Source organism: Ovis canadensis, chromosome 2, assembly GCF_042477335.2.
Source record: "Ovis canadensis isolate MfBH-ARS-UI-01 breed Bighorn chromosome 2, ARS-UI_OviCan_v2, whole genome shotgun sequence".
In the NCBI taxonomy this organism is placed as follows: domain Eukaryota; kingdom Metazoa; phylum Chordata; class Mammalia; order Artiodactyla; family Bovidae; genus Ovis; species Ovis canadensis.
Genome location: NC_091246.1, coordinates 248,115,577 through 248,131,100, shown reverse-complemented (window position 1 = coordinate 248,131,100; position 15,524 = coordinate 248,115,577). Strand labels below are relative to the sequence as shown.

At 52.3% G+C, this 15,524-nt stretch overlaps 1 protein-coding gene across 3 annotated transcripts in view; it reads right to left on the bottom strand.

Annotated features, from left to right (window-relative positions):
• Positions 1–1,386: 1,386 nt before the first annotated feature.
• The window catches only part of MYOM3 (myomesin 3), a 52,539-nt gene continuing 38,401 nt past the window's right edge, over positions 1,387–15,524 (bottom strand). For all 3 annotated transcript variants that reach the window (XM_069579051.1, XM_069579054.1, XM_069579052.1), the window contains 14 exons: positions 15,147–15,191; positions 14,076–14,212; positions 12,263–12,407; positions 12,061–12,120; positions 11,627–11,694; positions 10,319–10,429; positions 8,115–8,202; positions 7,573–7,611; positions 7,196–7,304; positions 5,917–6,080; positions 5,682–5,718; positions 5,490–5,512; positions 3,874–3,929; positions 1,387–2,885 (listed from right to left, as the gene is read on the bottom strand). In XM_069579051.1, coding sequence (XP_069435152.1) covers positions 2,625–2,885; positions 3,874–3,929; positions 5,490–5,512; positions 5,682–5,718; positions 5,917–6,080; positions 7,196–7,304; positions 7,573–7,611; positions 8,115–8,202; positions 10,319–10,429; positions 11,627–11,694; positions 12,061–12,120; positions 12,263–12,407; positions 14,076–14,212; positions 15,147–15,191 — 1,343 coding nt within the window. In that variant the 3' untranslated portion in view covers positions 1,387–2,624. The remainder of the gene's footprint in view (positions 2,886–3,873; positions 3,930–5,489; positions 5,513–5,681; positions 5,719–5,916; positions 6,081–7,195; positions 7,305–7,572; positions 7,612–8,114; positions 8,203–10,318; positions 10,430–11,626; positions 11,695–12,060; positions 12,121–12,262; positions 12,408–14,075; positions 14,213–15,146; positions 15,192–15,524) is intronic.

Below are 15,524 nucleotides of genomic sequence, written 5' to 3'. Positions count from 1 at the left end.
ACTGATCTGCTCACTCAGCACTTTGGCGATTCTCAGGGGTTTAGTGAGAACCACAGCAAGAGTTCACCTCTGGGCTCTGGACTTTGTTAAGGTGAAAGTCATGTGTGACTCGTTGCAATCCCATGGACTATACAGTCCATGGAATTCTCCAGGCCAGAATACTGGAGTGGGTAGCCTTTCCCTTCTCCAGGGGATCTTCCCAGCTCAGGGACTGAACCCAGGTCTCCTGCATTGCAGGCGATTCTTTAGCAGCTAAGCCACTCTTTGCGACCCCATGGACAGTAGCTTGCACCACGCTCCTCCGTCCATGGGATTGTCTAGGCAAGAGTACTGGAGTGGGTTTGCCGTTTCCTTCTCCAGGGAATCTTCCCTACCCAGGGATTGAACCCAGGTCTCCCGCATTGTAGACAGTTTACTGTCTGAGCTAACAGGGAAGTCTGTAAGCCACAAGGGAAGTCCCTGGACCCTGTGTACCCCTCTGCACGCGTAGCAGAGCAGAATGTCCTCCCAACCAGGACCCAGGGAGTCCGGTTCTTGTCCTAACTCTGCCGTGTACCACTTCGGTTCTCAACTGTCATGTCATGTCTGTAAAAATGGGGCCGATGATGATGTTCCGTTGGATCTGACAAGCACTGAGACACGAGAATGCTTCATAACCTTCTAAGTGCTGTGCCTGTGAGATTTATTGTCTCCATCAGAGTGTCGGCCTGCCTGCCGCCCTGTGTTGGGGTGATGATCATATGAAGGAGAAGAGGAGGTGCTCTGTGTGAAGATGAAGAACCTACGTAAGCATATGTCAGGCTGCTCTGGTTTTACGAATAAAGTGCATGGATACTGTGCATCCCGATTTCTTTGAAATTTGAAACATTTTTCACGGACAAATGAAAGAAGCCGAGTCTCTCCTCTGAGATTCCAAGTATGAGACTGGGAGAGTGAATGAGGGCAGGACCTTTTTCTTCATCCCATTGTCATAAGAAGAGAAAAGCAAAGGAGAACCAAGTTCTGGGGAAATAATCAAAATCTTAGGGTCAGCTGAAACGGCCTTAAAAAATGATCTTTCAGATTTGTTTTATGGATGAAAAATCAAGGCCCAGAGAAAGGGGGGAAAAAATGGCCAAGATCACACAGAGAGATCTTGGCTTCAAGCTTGTCTGTGTTTGCCTCCAAGACCCACTCAATTCTCCATATTGATTCCCAGCCAGGCACGGCAGGACCCCAGCTCCTTGCCTCCCACCGCCATCACTGAACACCTGGCCTGAACTGCACCTGTTGCTGCTGGGGGTATAAGCTTCCCATCATGCCTTGATGCGCATGTGGGTGGTAAATGCAGGAGTGATTCATTTTATCTTTAAATTCGGAAATCATTTCAGCAATCAGAGGTGGGTGTTATGTTCTGGTACTGAGAGTGTAGATGAGTTTTATTTTCTCCTTCATCATTTTCAAGGTTATCCAAAATTTTACAACAAACATCTCTAACTTTATAAATGCCCTCCCCTCCCCATCTGATTTTAAACAAGGAAACGGGAGGGTGGTGAAATGCTCAGCTCTGTATTGAGGTCTGGGAAGCAAGGCCAACCAGTATGCGTCCTGCCAGGCAGAGGCCCTGAGCTGGGAGTCCTGAAGGTCTGAACTCTGCAATGTGGTGTCCCAGGCCACCCAGGTGGTATCACCTCCACGCCTCACCTTTGCTCTCATGAACCCCTGCTCCCGAAATCTCCTCCCATGACCATCACCAAATCCCACTCATTTTTTAGGACCTAACAACCCATTCCGCTAGTTCCATGAAGGTGTTTTAAAGCTCACCTTCCCTAGTTGGGACGAACACCTGCCTCCCTCCTCTGACCACCAGTGGAACTTTATCTGGACCTTTTAGAATTCTGATCATCTGACTTGCCCTGGAGTCATCTGCACCCAGGTCTGTCTCTTCTGGGCTGAGGTGCCCTTGAGGGTGGGGCCTACATGTTATGTATCTTTGGGCTCCCAGTGCCATCCACAAGCCTGGCATATGCAACATTTCAAATGAATGTTTGCTGAACTTCATTGAAAATACAGCATCCTCAAAAAGGCGTATTGTGATATATCCATTTATGGCTGCGCTCATTAGCCTCAGCACTGTTGTCATTTAAGGTTGAATTCTACGTGGCAGGGAGCTATTATATTTAGCAGCATTCCTGACTTCTATCTACTAGACACCAGTGGACACCCCCAGTTGTGACAACCCCAAATTTGGACTGCCGACTGTTTCCTAGGGGACAAAATTGCCTCCCATTGAGAACCACTGATATATGATTTCAAGGAGTTTTCATAAAGAATCCCTAGGAGTAGGAATTCCTATTTGATAGATGAAAAAGGCAAGGCTCACGGAGAGTTTAGAGTTGAAACAGTCCAGCACATAAATCCTCCAGTCCAAGTCCAGTCCTGATTCTGCAATCCTGGAGGCCTCCCAGCACCCCATCTTTGCTTCTCCACTTGGGTGTGTCCACTCCACCCACTCCCATGCCCTGGGTTCTGCCCTTTTCCCTCCCCTCCAGTCTCATCCCTGTGGCCTGTGCCAGGCTGTGACCCACTGGTTGACCCTCCTAGTCCACACAGACTAGACCTCAGGCTGTGCTTGAATCCGACCGTCACATCTGCAGCACCTTTTCCTCCTCCCCATGCTTGAACACGCTGATGGTCACCTGGCCTGTCTCAGACCCATACTTGTTCTTGACAAAGACACCGTAGCGCCCGCTGTCCTCACTGTTGACCCTCTCGATGGTGATGGTGACCTCCATACCCTTCACATCCATGTGGTAGCGGTCCAGGAAGGTGACAGGCTGGTCGTTCTTCAGCCAATAGATTTCAGGGGCAGGATCTCCTGAGACGACGCAGGTCAGGCACAGGGTCTGTTTGAAAGGGCAGGAAAGGAACAGTCAGTCTCACCCTCTGGGACTAACCCTTGGCATTGCCTTCACATTCCCAGGGAGCTCCCATACGAGTTGCTCCTTGTGACAAGTTAATTATGTGTGCTTTATTGTAACCCATAAAGTAATAACATGAAAGGGAGGCATTTTACTGCAGCCCCGCATCCTCCATTCTCAACTTTATTCTAGAGGAATGCTTGCTAGAATTTCAGATCTTTATTACTTGAGCAGCGACCTGCCCTAGAGTGGCATGGACTTCGCTTTATTGCTTTCTGTTGTACACTTCATTATCATTTTACCGGGCAAATAAGCCCAGATTGCTTTTAAGAATTGAGATAAAATAAAGATTTTAAGAATTGAGTTTGAAAATTCTCAGGAGAGCAGTCCTCCATGCAGAGCACTGTAGTGTAATGGGCAAATGCCCAGAGTCTGGAGCTGGGCTGTCTGGGTGTGACTCCCAGCTCTGTTCCTTTAAGCCGTGTGACCTTACCAAAGTCCCTTAACCTCTCTGGGCCTCTGTTCCCTCAGCTATAAAGGGTGACTAGTAATAACACACTGTTCCATGTGGTTGCCTCCATGGTTAAAAAAATGGAACAGTGCCTGGTACAAGGTGAGCAACATGAAGACGTTAGCTGTTCTTTGCTAGAGTATTAGGCTTGCATGATTTCAGTCTGGAAAGGGCTTTTTCGGGCTCATCGAGTCGAACTCCTGCAGAAACTGAAGTTCACGGAGAGAAGCCTGTGACATCCAGGGCCCCCTGGAGAGATGGGGTGAAGCTGGGAACAGCAGCCCGCCCCCAGGCCACACACCATACGTGTGACCAGCGAGGGGTGGCCGCTAAGCCAGACTCTGGCGGAACCAGCCCCTCCGGCTCTGGGGTCCACAGAGCTCTGTTGATTTGTGCTCTTTGACGGATGTGGGAGGGAGCCCAGGGTGGGACTGCTGGCTGTGGGCCAGGGGCCGACGGTACCTTATCTTCCATGATTGTGGCCACGTCTGGGAGCCCCCTCACCACTTTGGCACGATCTGGAAGGGAAAAAAACAAGATCCCCCACCCCGTGATGAACGTTTACCTGGAGTTGAGGTTTATTTTTCAGCAATGCTTCCTTTCCTATTGGCATTGTTTGGGGTGGACATCTTTAAACCTGTATTACGTTATTTCTTTGCCTTTACAAACAGAAGATAGAGGACATGTTTCTGTCATTGCCTTGAGGTTAATATCATGGTCGGTGGTACCTGGAGGTGATAGTGAGGTGCCCTTCCCCTTGAGAACTGGGAGAGAAGGTGAATAAGATTGCTCTGAGCCTTAAACTGGCGAAGTGCACAGAACAGGTGTGACGATCCCGCTAAGGGAGGGAACAGGAAGGAAGCTTTGGGGACACTGATTCTGGTCAAGGGAGGGGAGCCGGTGGCCCTGGTGGTTGGGCAGGAAGAGAAGGTGGCTGTAAATCTCTAAGCAGAAAGCCAACATATCCTGTATGCTGAAGTCAAGGCTGTGGGAACGGCCCCTGGATCACGATCAGGGATATGCAAAGAGCCTTGAAGCGGTTGGTGTCCGCAGTGGAGGTAGGGGAGGAGGACCCTAGATCAGGGTTGCGGGGAGGGGGAGAGATGGACCTTCATGTGGGCTTAGTGTTCACCAGGCAACAATCCACCACCCCAGACTCTGGACTTCACAAGTCCCGGCGACCACAAATGGTGAGTGCAGGCTCCCGCTGTTAGGGTCCTGCAGTGGGTGTCCTGTCCTGCGACTCGGAATCCCAGGATGGGTTGTGGGACGGAAATAATTAGACAGAGATGTGATGGGCTGAGTCGGGTCTTCAGCCTCTGGTCCTCTTACCAAGCTGGGCCGCCCCCTGTGAGGGCTCCTCACTGCCCTTAGACCCCAGATGTCTGACCCCCTTCCAGATTTCAGTTACGAACAGCCTGCGCTTCCTGCCAAGTGGGGACATTTGGGAACAAGAAGCCATATAGGGTTAATCCCTCCTCCTACACATGACCGCAAATGGTCAGTTTCTTTTCTCAGGTTGTCCGGAGCTGCTTTGCTCTGCTGCCTGAAGTCTTTCCCTCTTGAAAAGGCCCATAGTGACTGCTGGGTCCGTGGGACCGGTAAGCCAGCCTCCTGGAATGGGGTGGTTTAGCACCGGCTGTGGGGACCTGACAAAGCTCCAGCGCATGGACTTGGTGGTGCCCCTGGGCAGCTCAGAGGCTGTGTCCTGGATTAGCTGAGACCCTAGTGCCCCAAGAGCCAGAACCAGTGTCAGCTTTAAAGGCGCCCCCTCCCAGGCCTCGATCAGAAAGACCAGCGCAGCCTTGGTCCTGTCCGCCCCTGGCTTTGGAGTCCCTCTGACGTCAGCCGAGTGGATGCTGGGTGCATCCACGGTCTCAGGTATCCTCGGACTCCTTATCCACCTGTCTTCATGCTGCCGCTGCCACCCAGGTCTCCTGGCAGCTCTGTGACAGCCCAGAGCCACACAGCCACACAGCTGGGCAACCGGGCTCCAGCTGCCTTGCCAGGAGCTGTGAGCGGCTGGGAAGTCACCCCCAGCTCAGAACAGGAAACCGCGGCAACATGGCTGGACTTACTCTTCTCGATGATGGCCAGGGCTCTGGAAAACAGAAATGGAAAAAGGGCTTGGGGTTCCATCATGTAAAGGACAGTCCTGCCCGCGGTTGGGGGAGGGGTGGTAGGGGAAAGGCGGATCCAGCCAGCTGCACCTCCCAGGAAGGGTCCTGTGTGCAGGCACCCCAGGGGCCTTGATCACGCTGGGAACTTACTTCAGTCTCTGGTGCTCAGCCATGGCATCCTCAAAAGCTACGAGAAGGAGGGGAACAGCTGCGTCAGAGCATCCCCCCCACCATCCCTCTACTCCACCCCCCTGACCTTTGCAACCCACAGGTGCCAGCCCAGCTGTGACTGCTCCTCCTCTCTGTTCCAGCATTCTCTTGGGGGCAGTGCCCCCAAAGATTGTAGGGTTTTCTAAACAGGTTTCCACACGGGTGGAGAGATCACCTTGCCCTGAGAGATCAGCCGAGAGCTGCCGGACTTCCTTCCCAGCCGTGATCTCCAGGATGTATTTGCCCTTGTCTGAGTCCTTGGGGTCCAGGATGTGGAGCCAGATCTCATCCAGAGTGGTACCAGCCCTCACCCGATCGCCACTCTCCAGGCGTTTCTCTCTGAACGTGAGGGCAAAGCAATGGTTAACAGGGCTGTGTCCAGGACAGGCTGGCTGCCTGCCCAGCTGTAGGCACCCCTGCCCCAGACTCCTCTCCTGGGGTTTTGTTTCTAAATGTGTGGGGACATTCGATAAGTATCTACCCACTCATCCACTCATCATTCACCAAGGCTTGTGCCTGTAATGCGTCTCTATTTGCGACATGTCCCGCAGGCTGGGACCTTGAGAAAACGGTGCTCCAGGATCAGTGGCCACCTCCCCAAACCCAACCCATGGGAGCCACTTCCTCACCTCATCCTTCTCCTCATCTTAAAAAACCTCCCAGAAGCTCTTCCCACAATAACTGGCCCCAAGCTCTTACAAACTGTATACACTCCCTTCCTTTACTTAAATTTCATACCTAAAGACACCTGGCCCACGGCCCCAGTGTCGTGCTGCAAAAGTGACACTTCTGGGCTTAGTCACGGGGCTCAGAGAGTCTGGAGAAGGAGCTTTGTTGTTCTGAAATTCAACTTGGCCTTGGTCTCAGTCACATGACAAGTTTGAGTAAGTCAGTCTAGCCTCCTCCCCAGAATGGGTGCAATAATGTCTGCTCCACGAGGCTGAGGTACGCACGTAAGCAGTACTGGGAAAATTCTGCTCCCAAACTCTCTGGGGTCACTTAGCTCCGGCTGAGTCCTCAATGCCTGATCCTGCCTTCAAGGCCTGGCCCTGCGTTAGCTGTCAGCCCCCAGGTCCCTCTGCCTGCCTGTCTCCCCTCAGCCTGGCTGCCTGAGTGTGCTAAGGCTGCGGAGACCCACAAAGGCACCACGACCCACGTGACCACCTGGTATTCCTTCCTTCCTGAGTCCTTCCCTCGCTCAGTTCCCAGGTGCTGCTCTAAGACAACAGTCCTCCCGTGGCCATGGAGACACTGAGAAAATGTTCTCAGCACCAGGGTGCCCACCTTCCCGGGGGAGCCTCCCTTTAGCCCCTCTGACGGTTGTTTCCTTCCCGGGCTCCCTCTGTGGACCGGGGGTGGGGGTGGGCGGTGGTCTCTGACAAGCCCTTAGGACTGGGCTCGGGGGCGGGTGCTGGCCCCCTCCCTCCTGGAACTCCAGGGCAAGGCCAGCGTACTTGTGGAACCAAGTGGTCTTCATGTACTTCACGTTGTAATACTTGACCTTGCTGAAGAGCCGGATCCCTTCCTCCGTCCCCTGGATTTTCAGTGGGGTCGCAGAGAGAGCTGGGGGTGGGAGGGGCAGAGGAGAAGGCTGAGTCTTCCCCAAGGCCCTTTGGACATCACATCTGGGGGGCAGCCAGCTTGCCCCTGCTCTGGGGTGCGGTGGGGGGAAGGCAAGTGTGGTCACGGGGCAGGAATGCGACCCCCTACGACAGTCTCTGAGGTTGGAGTCCAAACCCACCCCACCCTGGCAGCCAAGGATGGCTGGAGGCCCCCCGAGGCTCTGTGGCATCAGGGCAGGGCTGGGCAAAAGTGGGTGGGGCTTTCTTACCACCGATCCTGCCCAGCTCAGTGAAGATGGCATCCAGGGCTGGAGGGAGAAGAGGGAATGGTCAACTGATATGGGGGGCTCCCCTAGGGACGCACCAGGGTGGGCTCGGCCTTGGAAAAGGCTGGTGGAGCTTATGAGCAGCTCTGAGGATGCAGGTGTAAGGGCGAGGAGGGGACCCAGGGCACTCCATGACGGATGGGGTGGGGCCACGCAGATGGAGGACAGATGGGCTGAGCTGACGATTTTCCTGCAGGCTGAGCCTGCCGGCCTGGTGAGGACCCTGGGGCCCACTGTGGGGCAGAGCAGAGGACCCAGACTCCACATCAAGAAGCCTGGGCTTGCCGTGGGGCAGGGCAGTGAGCACAGGCTCCGGCATCACACAGGCTGGGCCCTCCCTGGCCCTGACCTGCTGTGCAGCTGTGGGTAGGTCACCTAACCCCCCCTGGGCCTCAGTTGCCCCCAGTGACACGGGGATCACAGACTGCATCTCTTGGTTCAGCGAGAGACCCTTCTGGCCCATCTCTGACATCGCCAGCTCCTACCTTCATCTCTGAGGTCCAGGATGGTATCGTCCTCCCCTCGATCGTCGGAAACCTCGGCTCTGTAAATACCCTGGTCCTCTTTGGACAGCTGGAAGGAAGGAGGAGAGAAGGCAGTATCAGCGTGGGTTCCAGAAAGAGCGATGGATGCAAATCAGGAGGCCTGGGCTCAGGCCTGCCCCTTTAACTCCTCCTGGGGCTCAGTTTACCCCCCTGTGATGGGCTGTCTCTGGCTCCTTCCAGCTCCAGAGCCCTTTGATTCCAAGCTCTCAGTTTGTCTGGGCCTGGAGGTGGGGCAGGGAGGCGGGCCTGAGGGCAGAAACAGACGCCCCCTTCCCTTCTCCCCTCCCCCAGGGGGATTCTGAGTCAGCTGCTCTGAGCAGAGCAGAGAGTCCTCCTCACAGAGCCGGGCTGAGCCGGGGGCACCCTCCACCAGAGCTGCCCTGCTTCTGTGGGGCCTGGGATGGAGGGGTCTCTCTGCATCTCTCAGAAGAGGTATGCTTTCTTTTGCTCAGGACAAGGGGATCCTTATTGGCACATGCTTGTCAACCTCGAGAAGCCTGGGTCAACACTTAGCAAAGCAAGAACTTGGGCTGTGCTTTGAAAGCAAGGTCAGAGTTCAACTGCGCCCTCTCATTACGCAGCATCTCCTCCAAGGGCTGGGTAGGGGGCAGGGGGCAGGATGATATCTGCCTCCCTGACCCATCAAAGGTCCCCTTGCAACCATCTCCACATAGTGTGCTTTGAGGCAGGATCCGAGGTAGACACATTTCTTAAAAAAAAAATTATTTCTTTTTAGTTGGAGGATAGTTGCTTTACAATATTGTATTGGTTTTTGCCATACATCAACATGGATGAGCCATAGGTATACATATGCCCTCTTTCTCATGAACCTCCCACCCATCCCACCCCACTCCTCAAGAAGCATCTCTTAACCTGGGGATCAAAGGACTGAAAACCCAACAGTCCTCCCCTGTGTTCCCTCCCCGCTCCTTCAGTGAAGGCGCCAAAGCCCCAGCCACATTCTGTGGAGGGTGTTTGGAGAGATTTTTGGGTCCACTCTCGAGCCTTGCATCTTGGTACTTAAACTCCCTGAGTCTCAGTTTACTCATCTGTAAAATGGTGGCATAAAGTTTGCCCTGACCACGTGCTACAGTTTCCAAGAGGATCAAGGGAGATAACTTTTTGGAAGCCAGAAAGTTCTCGCACAAATAGGCCAGACGGTTATGACAAGACTCAGTAGCAATTAAGCCCCTCCTTGAAGCCAAGCCCTGTGGAAGGGCCTGCACTGTGATGACAAAGGCCAACTTGTCATTATTTTGGCTGAGATTTGGGTGAGGACCCTGAAATCATTGGTTCTTTCCTTGTCAGCAAACCTGCATTTGCGCAGTACTCCTTGGCACATGGGCCACAGAAATCAGTGGCAGGGCAGAAAAACATTGAATATTTAAGAACGAGCTTTGTATTTCTGTCTTAACCAGGTCACACTCCTTTGAGGGCCCTGGGGAGGAAGTGGGTAGGAGAAGTGAGCTCCAGGCCTGCTTTACTCTGCCCAGAACGGCCTCCCATGGAGACAGTCTTCCTGCCCCAATCTCAGGCTGCAGCAGCAGGAAGGAATCTCATGACCCTCTCATGTTACAGGTGAAAACTGAAGTCAGAGAGGGACAGTGACTAGCCCAAGGCTACATGGTCAGGGGCAGGGCCAGGACTGGAATTCAACAAAAAGGAAAAATCAGTATGACTGAGCCTGTCTTTATTTACAATTTTGGTATTGCTTTCCCCCATGGTCTTTTATTTTGGCATTAATTTGATTCTTACTATTGCCTAGAAAGGGCTTCCCTGGTAGCTCAGATGGTAAAGCGTCTGCCTGCAATGCCGGAGACCTGGGTTCGATCCCTGGGTCAAGAAGATCCCATGGAGAAGGAAATGGCAACTCACTCCAGTACTCTTGCCTGGAAAGTTCCAGGGACAGAGGAGCCTGGTAGGCTACTGTCCACGGGGTTGCAAAGAGTCGGACACGACTGTGTGACTTTACTTACTTACTTATTGCCTAAAATGCTATTTATCTTGATTACTGAGCTTTTTAGCGCCCCCTTAAAGTGCGTGCATGAGGTGAGTGCCTCACTTGCCTCGCCTTGGTCCTGACTCCCTGCCCAGTGCTCCTGGCACCGCAACTCCATGAGCTCTCAGGTCAGGGCGGCACTTACCTCTTCGATGCAGAGAAGCCCTGCTCCAGTCTGTGGGTCATACTGACCAGCTGGGAACTGTCTCTTCTGGAAGAACCACTGGAAGCGGGTTTCTTTCTTGGTATTGGTCACCTGAGGAAGGTCAGGAGTGAGGAGACTCCTTCAGGCTTCCTCTTTTAAGTGAAGCCTCAGTTCATCTGAATTTTCTTTTACAAGAACGACTCCCCCTCCCCTGCTCCCACCTTGCTCTCCCCCTAAATCTCAGCCAACCCCTTCCTCACACCGCGTGTCTTTTCTGATGGCTTCTGGACTCTGGGCTTTTGCTAATGGCATTCCCTCTGCTTCTTGATCCCTTTCCTACCTTATTTTTCTTTGTAAATAGCTGTATTACCTCCTCCAGGAAGCCTTCCATTCTGCGCCCCAGAGTGCCCCCTATCATGAATAGTAAATTTCATGCATGTCTCCATCACAGCACAAGGCATGCTGTTTGCACAGGCTCTTGCTTTGGACTGTGGGATGCTGGAGGCCTCAGGAGACCACTTCTTTGTTCTTGTAGGCCCAGGGCTTGCAGAGTGCTTCATTTTGCTGAATGGATGCCCTTCTGGGAGTGCGCCGTCCCCTAGTTATCTGCAAGGCTGCAGGGTGCTGAGAAACAGCAGCACCAGCTCTGGAGTCAGACACACTCGGTGAAACCCCGGCTCCAGGCTCTGCCTCTTACTCTGTGGTCTTGAGCTACTTACCCACTTGCTTTTTCATCCTAAAGTGGGGATCCTAACGCCTCTCTCACAGATGGTTGTGAAGTAGATGAGATCAAATAATGCTATAAAATGCTGGGCACAGTGTCTGGCGGGACACAGGGACTCCCCCTTTATCTACAGAGAGCTCTCTTTCTTCCAGACTCCTGGCCTCCGGACTCTCCCCAGGGCAGCTAGGAGACCTAGCTCAAGGCTGACCCAGCGCACTCTAATTCACTCCAACTCTGCTCCCTGGGCTTTTGTTTTCTCGGTTAAAGGCAAAATGCCTGGGGCTTCTTCCCCTGCTTGGGATCAGACTTAGAGCAGAGTATGGAGTTTCCGGGGAGTGGGGCAAGACCGACTCTTTGCGACCCCATGGACTGCAGCATGCCAGGCTTCCCTGCCCATCACCAACTCCCGAGTTTACTCAAACTCAATGTCCATCGAGTCGGTGATGCCATCCAACCATCTCATCCTCTGTCGCCCCCTTCTCCTCCCTCCTTCAATCTTAAGACAGCCACTGGGCTTGGGGAAAACCACTGGTCTGGGCCCACGTGGCCCGGGGACAGGGCTGGAGGCGGGGGCGAGGCTTTGCCTTGCAGGTCAGCAGCACTTGGCAGTCGTCCGTGACCTTCCACTGCAAAGGCTCCACGAAATACGGACCTGCAAGGGCACAACGACACGCCCGGCGGTCAGAGCGCCAGGATCGGCTCGCGCGCCACCTGGTGGCGAGACGGGGGAAGGCGCCTGGGCGGGGCGCCTGAGGCCCAAAGGCCCCTCGGATTCCGGGATCCCGCCCTACCCTGGAGGGGCCTGGGGTGAGGCGAGGGAGGCCCCTGGGGTGCAGAATTTAAGGAGGCGCTCACTCTAGGGGTTGGGCACATTTTGGCACGAGGACAGCACTGGCTTAAATGGCAGCGGCCCTCCCTCGGGGCCCCAGCAGGACGGAGGGATCTATTAACCCATTCGTGCGGCGGTTCCCCAGCGCTAGTGGCCGAGGGTTTTGGACTTTGGACCAGCAGCTCTTACCCTGTTTTCTCTTCCAGTCTCTTCTCTTAGCATCTGCCGCCCTGAGAAGTTTGTCGAACTCTGTGAACACAGGGGGTGGGGGGGGGGGGGGGGAACTGGCGTGAGCCAGGAGGAGGTCCGGGAGTGGGTTGGGGGGCGTCTGGATGGAGCGGGAGGGACCCCAGGGCTGAGAGCTGAGGTCGGGGGCCGGGGCACTGCTGACCGTCGTCCACCAGCGCCAGAGTGATCTGGTTCTTGGCTTTTCCATCTTGGAGCTGGGCAGTGTACGACCCTTTGTCGTCCTCGGTCAAGGGCTGGATGATGACTTCCACCAGGCCCTTCTCTCGGACGAAATTGATTTTGCGGTTCTGGGGAGAACAAAACACGAGAGTCTGTTCTGCTGTCTTCCAATTATAGGGAATTTGTGTTGTGGGGGTGCAAATCGGGGTGTAGTTGGACTTGGGGTGGTAAAGTTAGAAGCCTTCAGGTTTGGGGAAGGGGTCCTGGATACCTCTCTTCATGTGTATAGACACACCCGGCTCCTGAGAACACCCTGGAGCCCCGCCGGCACAGGAGAGTCTTGTGCCCCAGTCAATTTCAGTTCATAATAATCCCCCAATCTCCTACTGTGCCATACTTTTTGGGTTATTTTCTACTTTTTTTTTTTTTTGCAGTTTAATAGACAAAAGTTCCCCATAAAATTATAAAGGGTGTTATAAAAATCCTGTGTGTCTGCTACCCAGAGTTAATACTTGTTTATATTTTGTCACATTCTAACAATTTTCAAAACGTTTTGTTTTCCACATTTAGGACCTTCGCTCTGGCTTCACTTGTATGTATGATTTGAGGGAACTGCTAGTTTTGTTTTGTTTCTCTATAGTCTCAGTGCTGTGTGCTGAGTCCAGAGTTTGTTACGCTTCCTCTATCATGAGCGAAAGTCATGCGTGCTTCATCTTTATGCAAAACTTTCTCTATTTTCTCATTTGTTCCTCCTGATCCTGGGGCAACCAACCCCATTGTACAGATGCAGAAACTGAGGCACAGACAGGTGAAGAGACCTGTCCAGGGGCACACAACCCACAGGAGATGAACATGAACCTTCTGACATCTAGCCTCGAGTTCTTTTCTCCTTTGTCAGAACCAGCTCCTCTCTTGATAACACATATGTAATGACGGCCACTTGGCCATCTGGAGATGGAATTCACAAATAAGATCATTTTATGATTAAATCTCTCATGAGATTGAAATTGGCATCTTTGTAAGTAAAAACAGTTGAGTATGGGCAACTTTTATGGTTCATTTAGTACAACTTATTGCACACAAAATTTTTTAAAAAGCAATGTAATACCACAACTATAATAGGAAGAGGAAGTAAAAGTAATGTTTTTCAATACACAGATGCTCATATCACTCACTGGTGCTTCATGATTTACAATGAATTTGTTTTAATTTAAGAGAAGTTAGAAAAGCAAAAAGATTAAAACTATTCTGTATGGGGGAATTCCATGGTGGTCTAGTGGCCCAGGTTCAATCCCTGGTCAGGGAACTAAGATCTTGCAAGTCAAAGTAAACAAAAACTATTCTGTACAAGAACAGGAAAATGAAAAAAAGAGCAGAAGTAATGTGGCTAATAGAATAAAACTCTCTATCAGTGTGTATTAACACTGCAAAAAAGTTAAAAAAATTGTGTTTGTGTCTCAGAGTTAGAGTCTAGGCTTGGATAATTACAAGCATGAATGTAGGTTTTTCATCTTGTGAATGTTTGTCAGGATACTCAAAAATTGTGGGGGTATGGGAAATTCTTTGTGGGAGTGTCCCTTGCATTGGCAAATGTCTAGCATCCCTGCCCATGCCCCCACCCCCCCAGGTACTAACATCCAGGTGTCCCCACCTCAACTCCTTCACTGTGACAGCTGAAGCAGGTGGCTATTTCTGAAATGTCTGCTAGGAGGAGGTGCTGGCTGGTAGAGGCCACTGCCTGCAAGGCCACCTCATGGGCCAGGGACCTCATTTAGGGATTCTGAGCCCCCAGTTACCGGTGAGCTGAAGATTTCCTTCTCGTTGAAGATTAGATGCAGCTCAGCCGCTGGAGACAACTTTTCCACTTCCAGCCAAAGCCGCACCTCTCCTTGCTCAAGGATTTCAACGTTCCAGCCGGAGATCAGCTTGATCACTGGGAGGGAGAGGACAGGAAGGGGTGGGCAGGGCACCCTTCTCCCCTCCTCACTCCCAACAGCCCCACCTTGAGCACTGCGCAGACATGCCATGTGCAAAGTGCTTCAGAGTCTGGTGGAGACATAACTAGGGTGAGGGTCTGGGGAGGGTTTCCCACATTTGGTCACCCTAGATTGAATTCATCTCAGGGAATTCACCCTCCTCCTATGGCTTTGAGGCTGTGCATCTCACCCTGGCTGGACACCAGAAACGTAAGGACTTTTAAAAAACATGTTATTTCATTTATTTCTTTTCATTTAGAAATCATTTGACTTGAAAAATGTTGCAAAAACAGGCATAAAATTCCAGTATCCTGAACTTTCCCAAATCACTGTATATTTTTTTAAACCAGGAAATTAATATTGATACTATTCTACAGATATTCAAATTTTGGCACTATTTACTAATATGATTTTTTTTTTTCTGGTATGGGATTCAATCCCAGGATCCCACACTGCATCCATAAACTTTCAAAATATCTGGCTCCCGTTCCAGAGATTGATTTATCTGGGGCATGGCCTGGGCATTTGGATTTTGAAAAGCTCCCGGGGTGATTCCAGTATACACCCAAGTTTGTGACCCCTGCCACAGGGACTATAAATGCTACTCCTTGCCAGTGGAGGAAAGCAGGGGTTTAGATGATCCACAATCCAAGAGGAAGAAGAAATCATTCACTCTGCCCTCCCTTGCACCCCACATGCTCCCTGCTGGCCACTCTTTTCCCTTTATGGACTGAGGACTCTCTGGGTGTCTGACCCTCCAGCCCCAAGATGACTCCATCCTCCCCTACCCCCTACCAGCCTAGTGTCTAGCTCTTGGCTGACTCAGCTCTGCTCAGGACACCCCAGTGGGCCTGGCATGACTGCCCAAGTCTGGAGGCTTGGATCGCTTACCTGGGTTTCTGATCTCATGGCTCAACTTCTTCAGCTTGTTCAGCTCTGGGACAGGGAGGAGCAAGAAAGAAACCAAAGAGAATGAGATCCCTGAGCTAGTGGGGGTCATGGGAACTGTTCTAGCATCCACACTGGATGAAAGTCCCGAGAGACTCAGCTCGGGGTCACTTGGTTGCCAAACAGGTTGATGATGGCTATTGCGAGCCTTGGCTCTGGGGCACCAAGGGGCCTTCAGGGGCTGCTGTAGGCCCCCCTGAGATCGCTTATTCTCCTTGTCCTTCAAGGCCTGATCAAGTGCCACTTCCCCAGAGGAGCACCTACTGTCTGCCAATCTCTGCATGATTTCAGTGATCCTCACACCATGCTGTGGATGGTGAG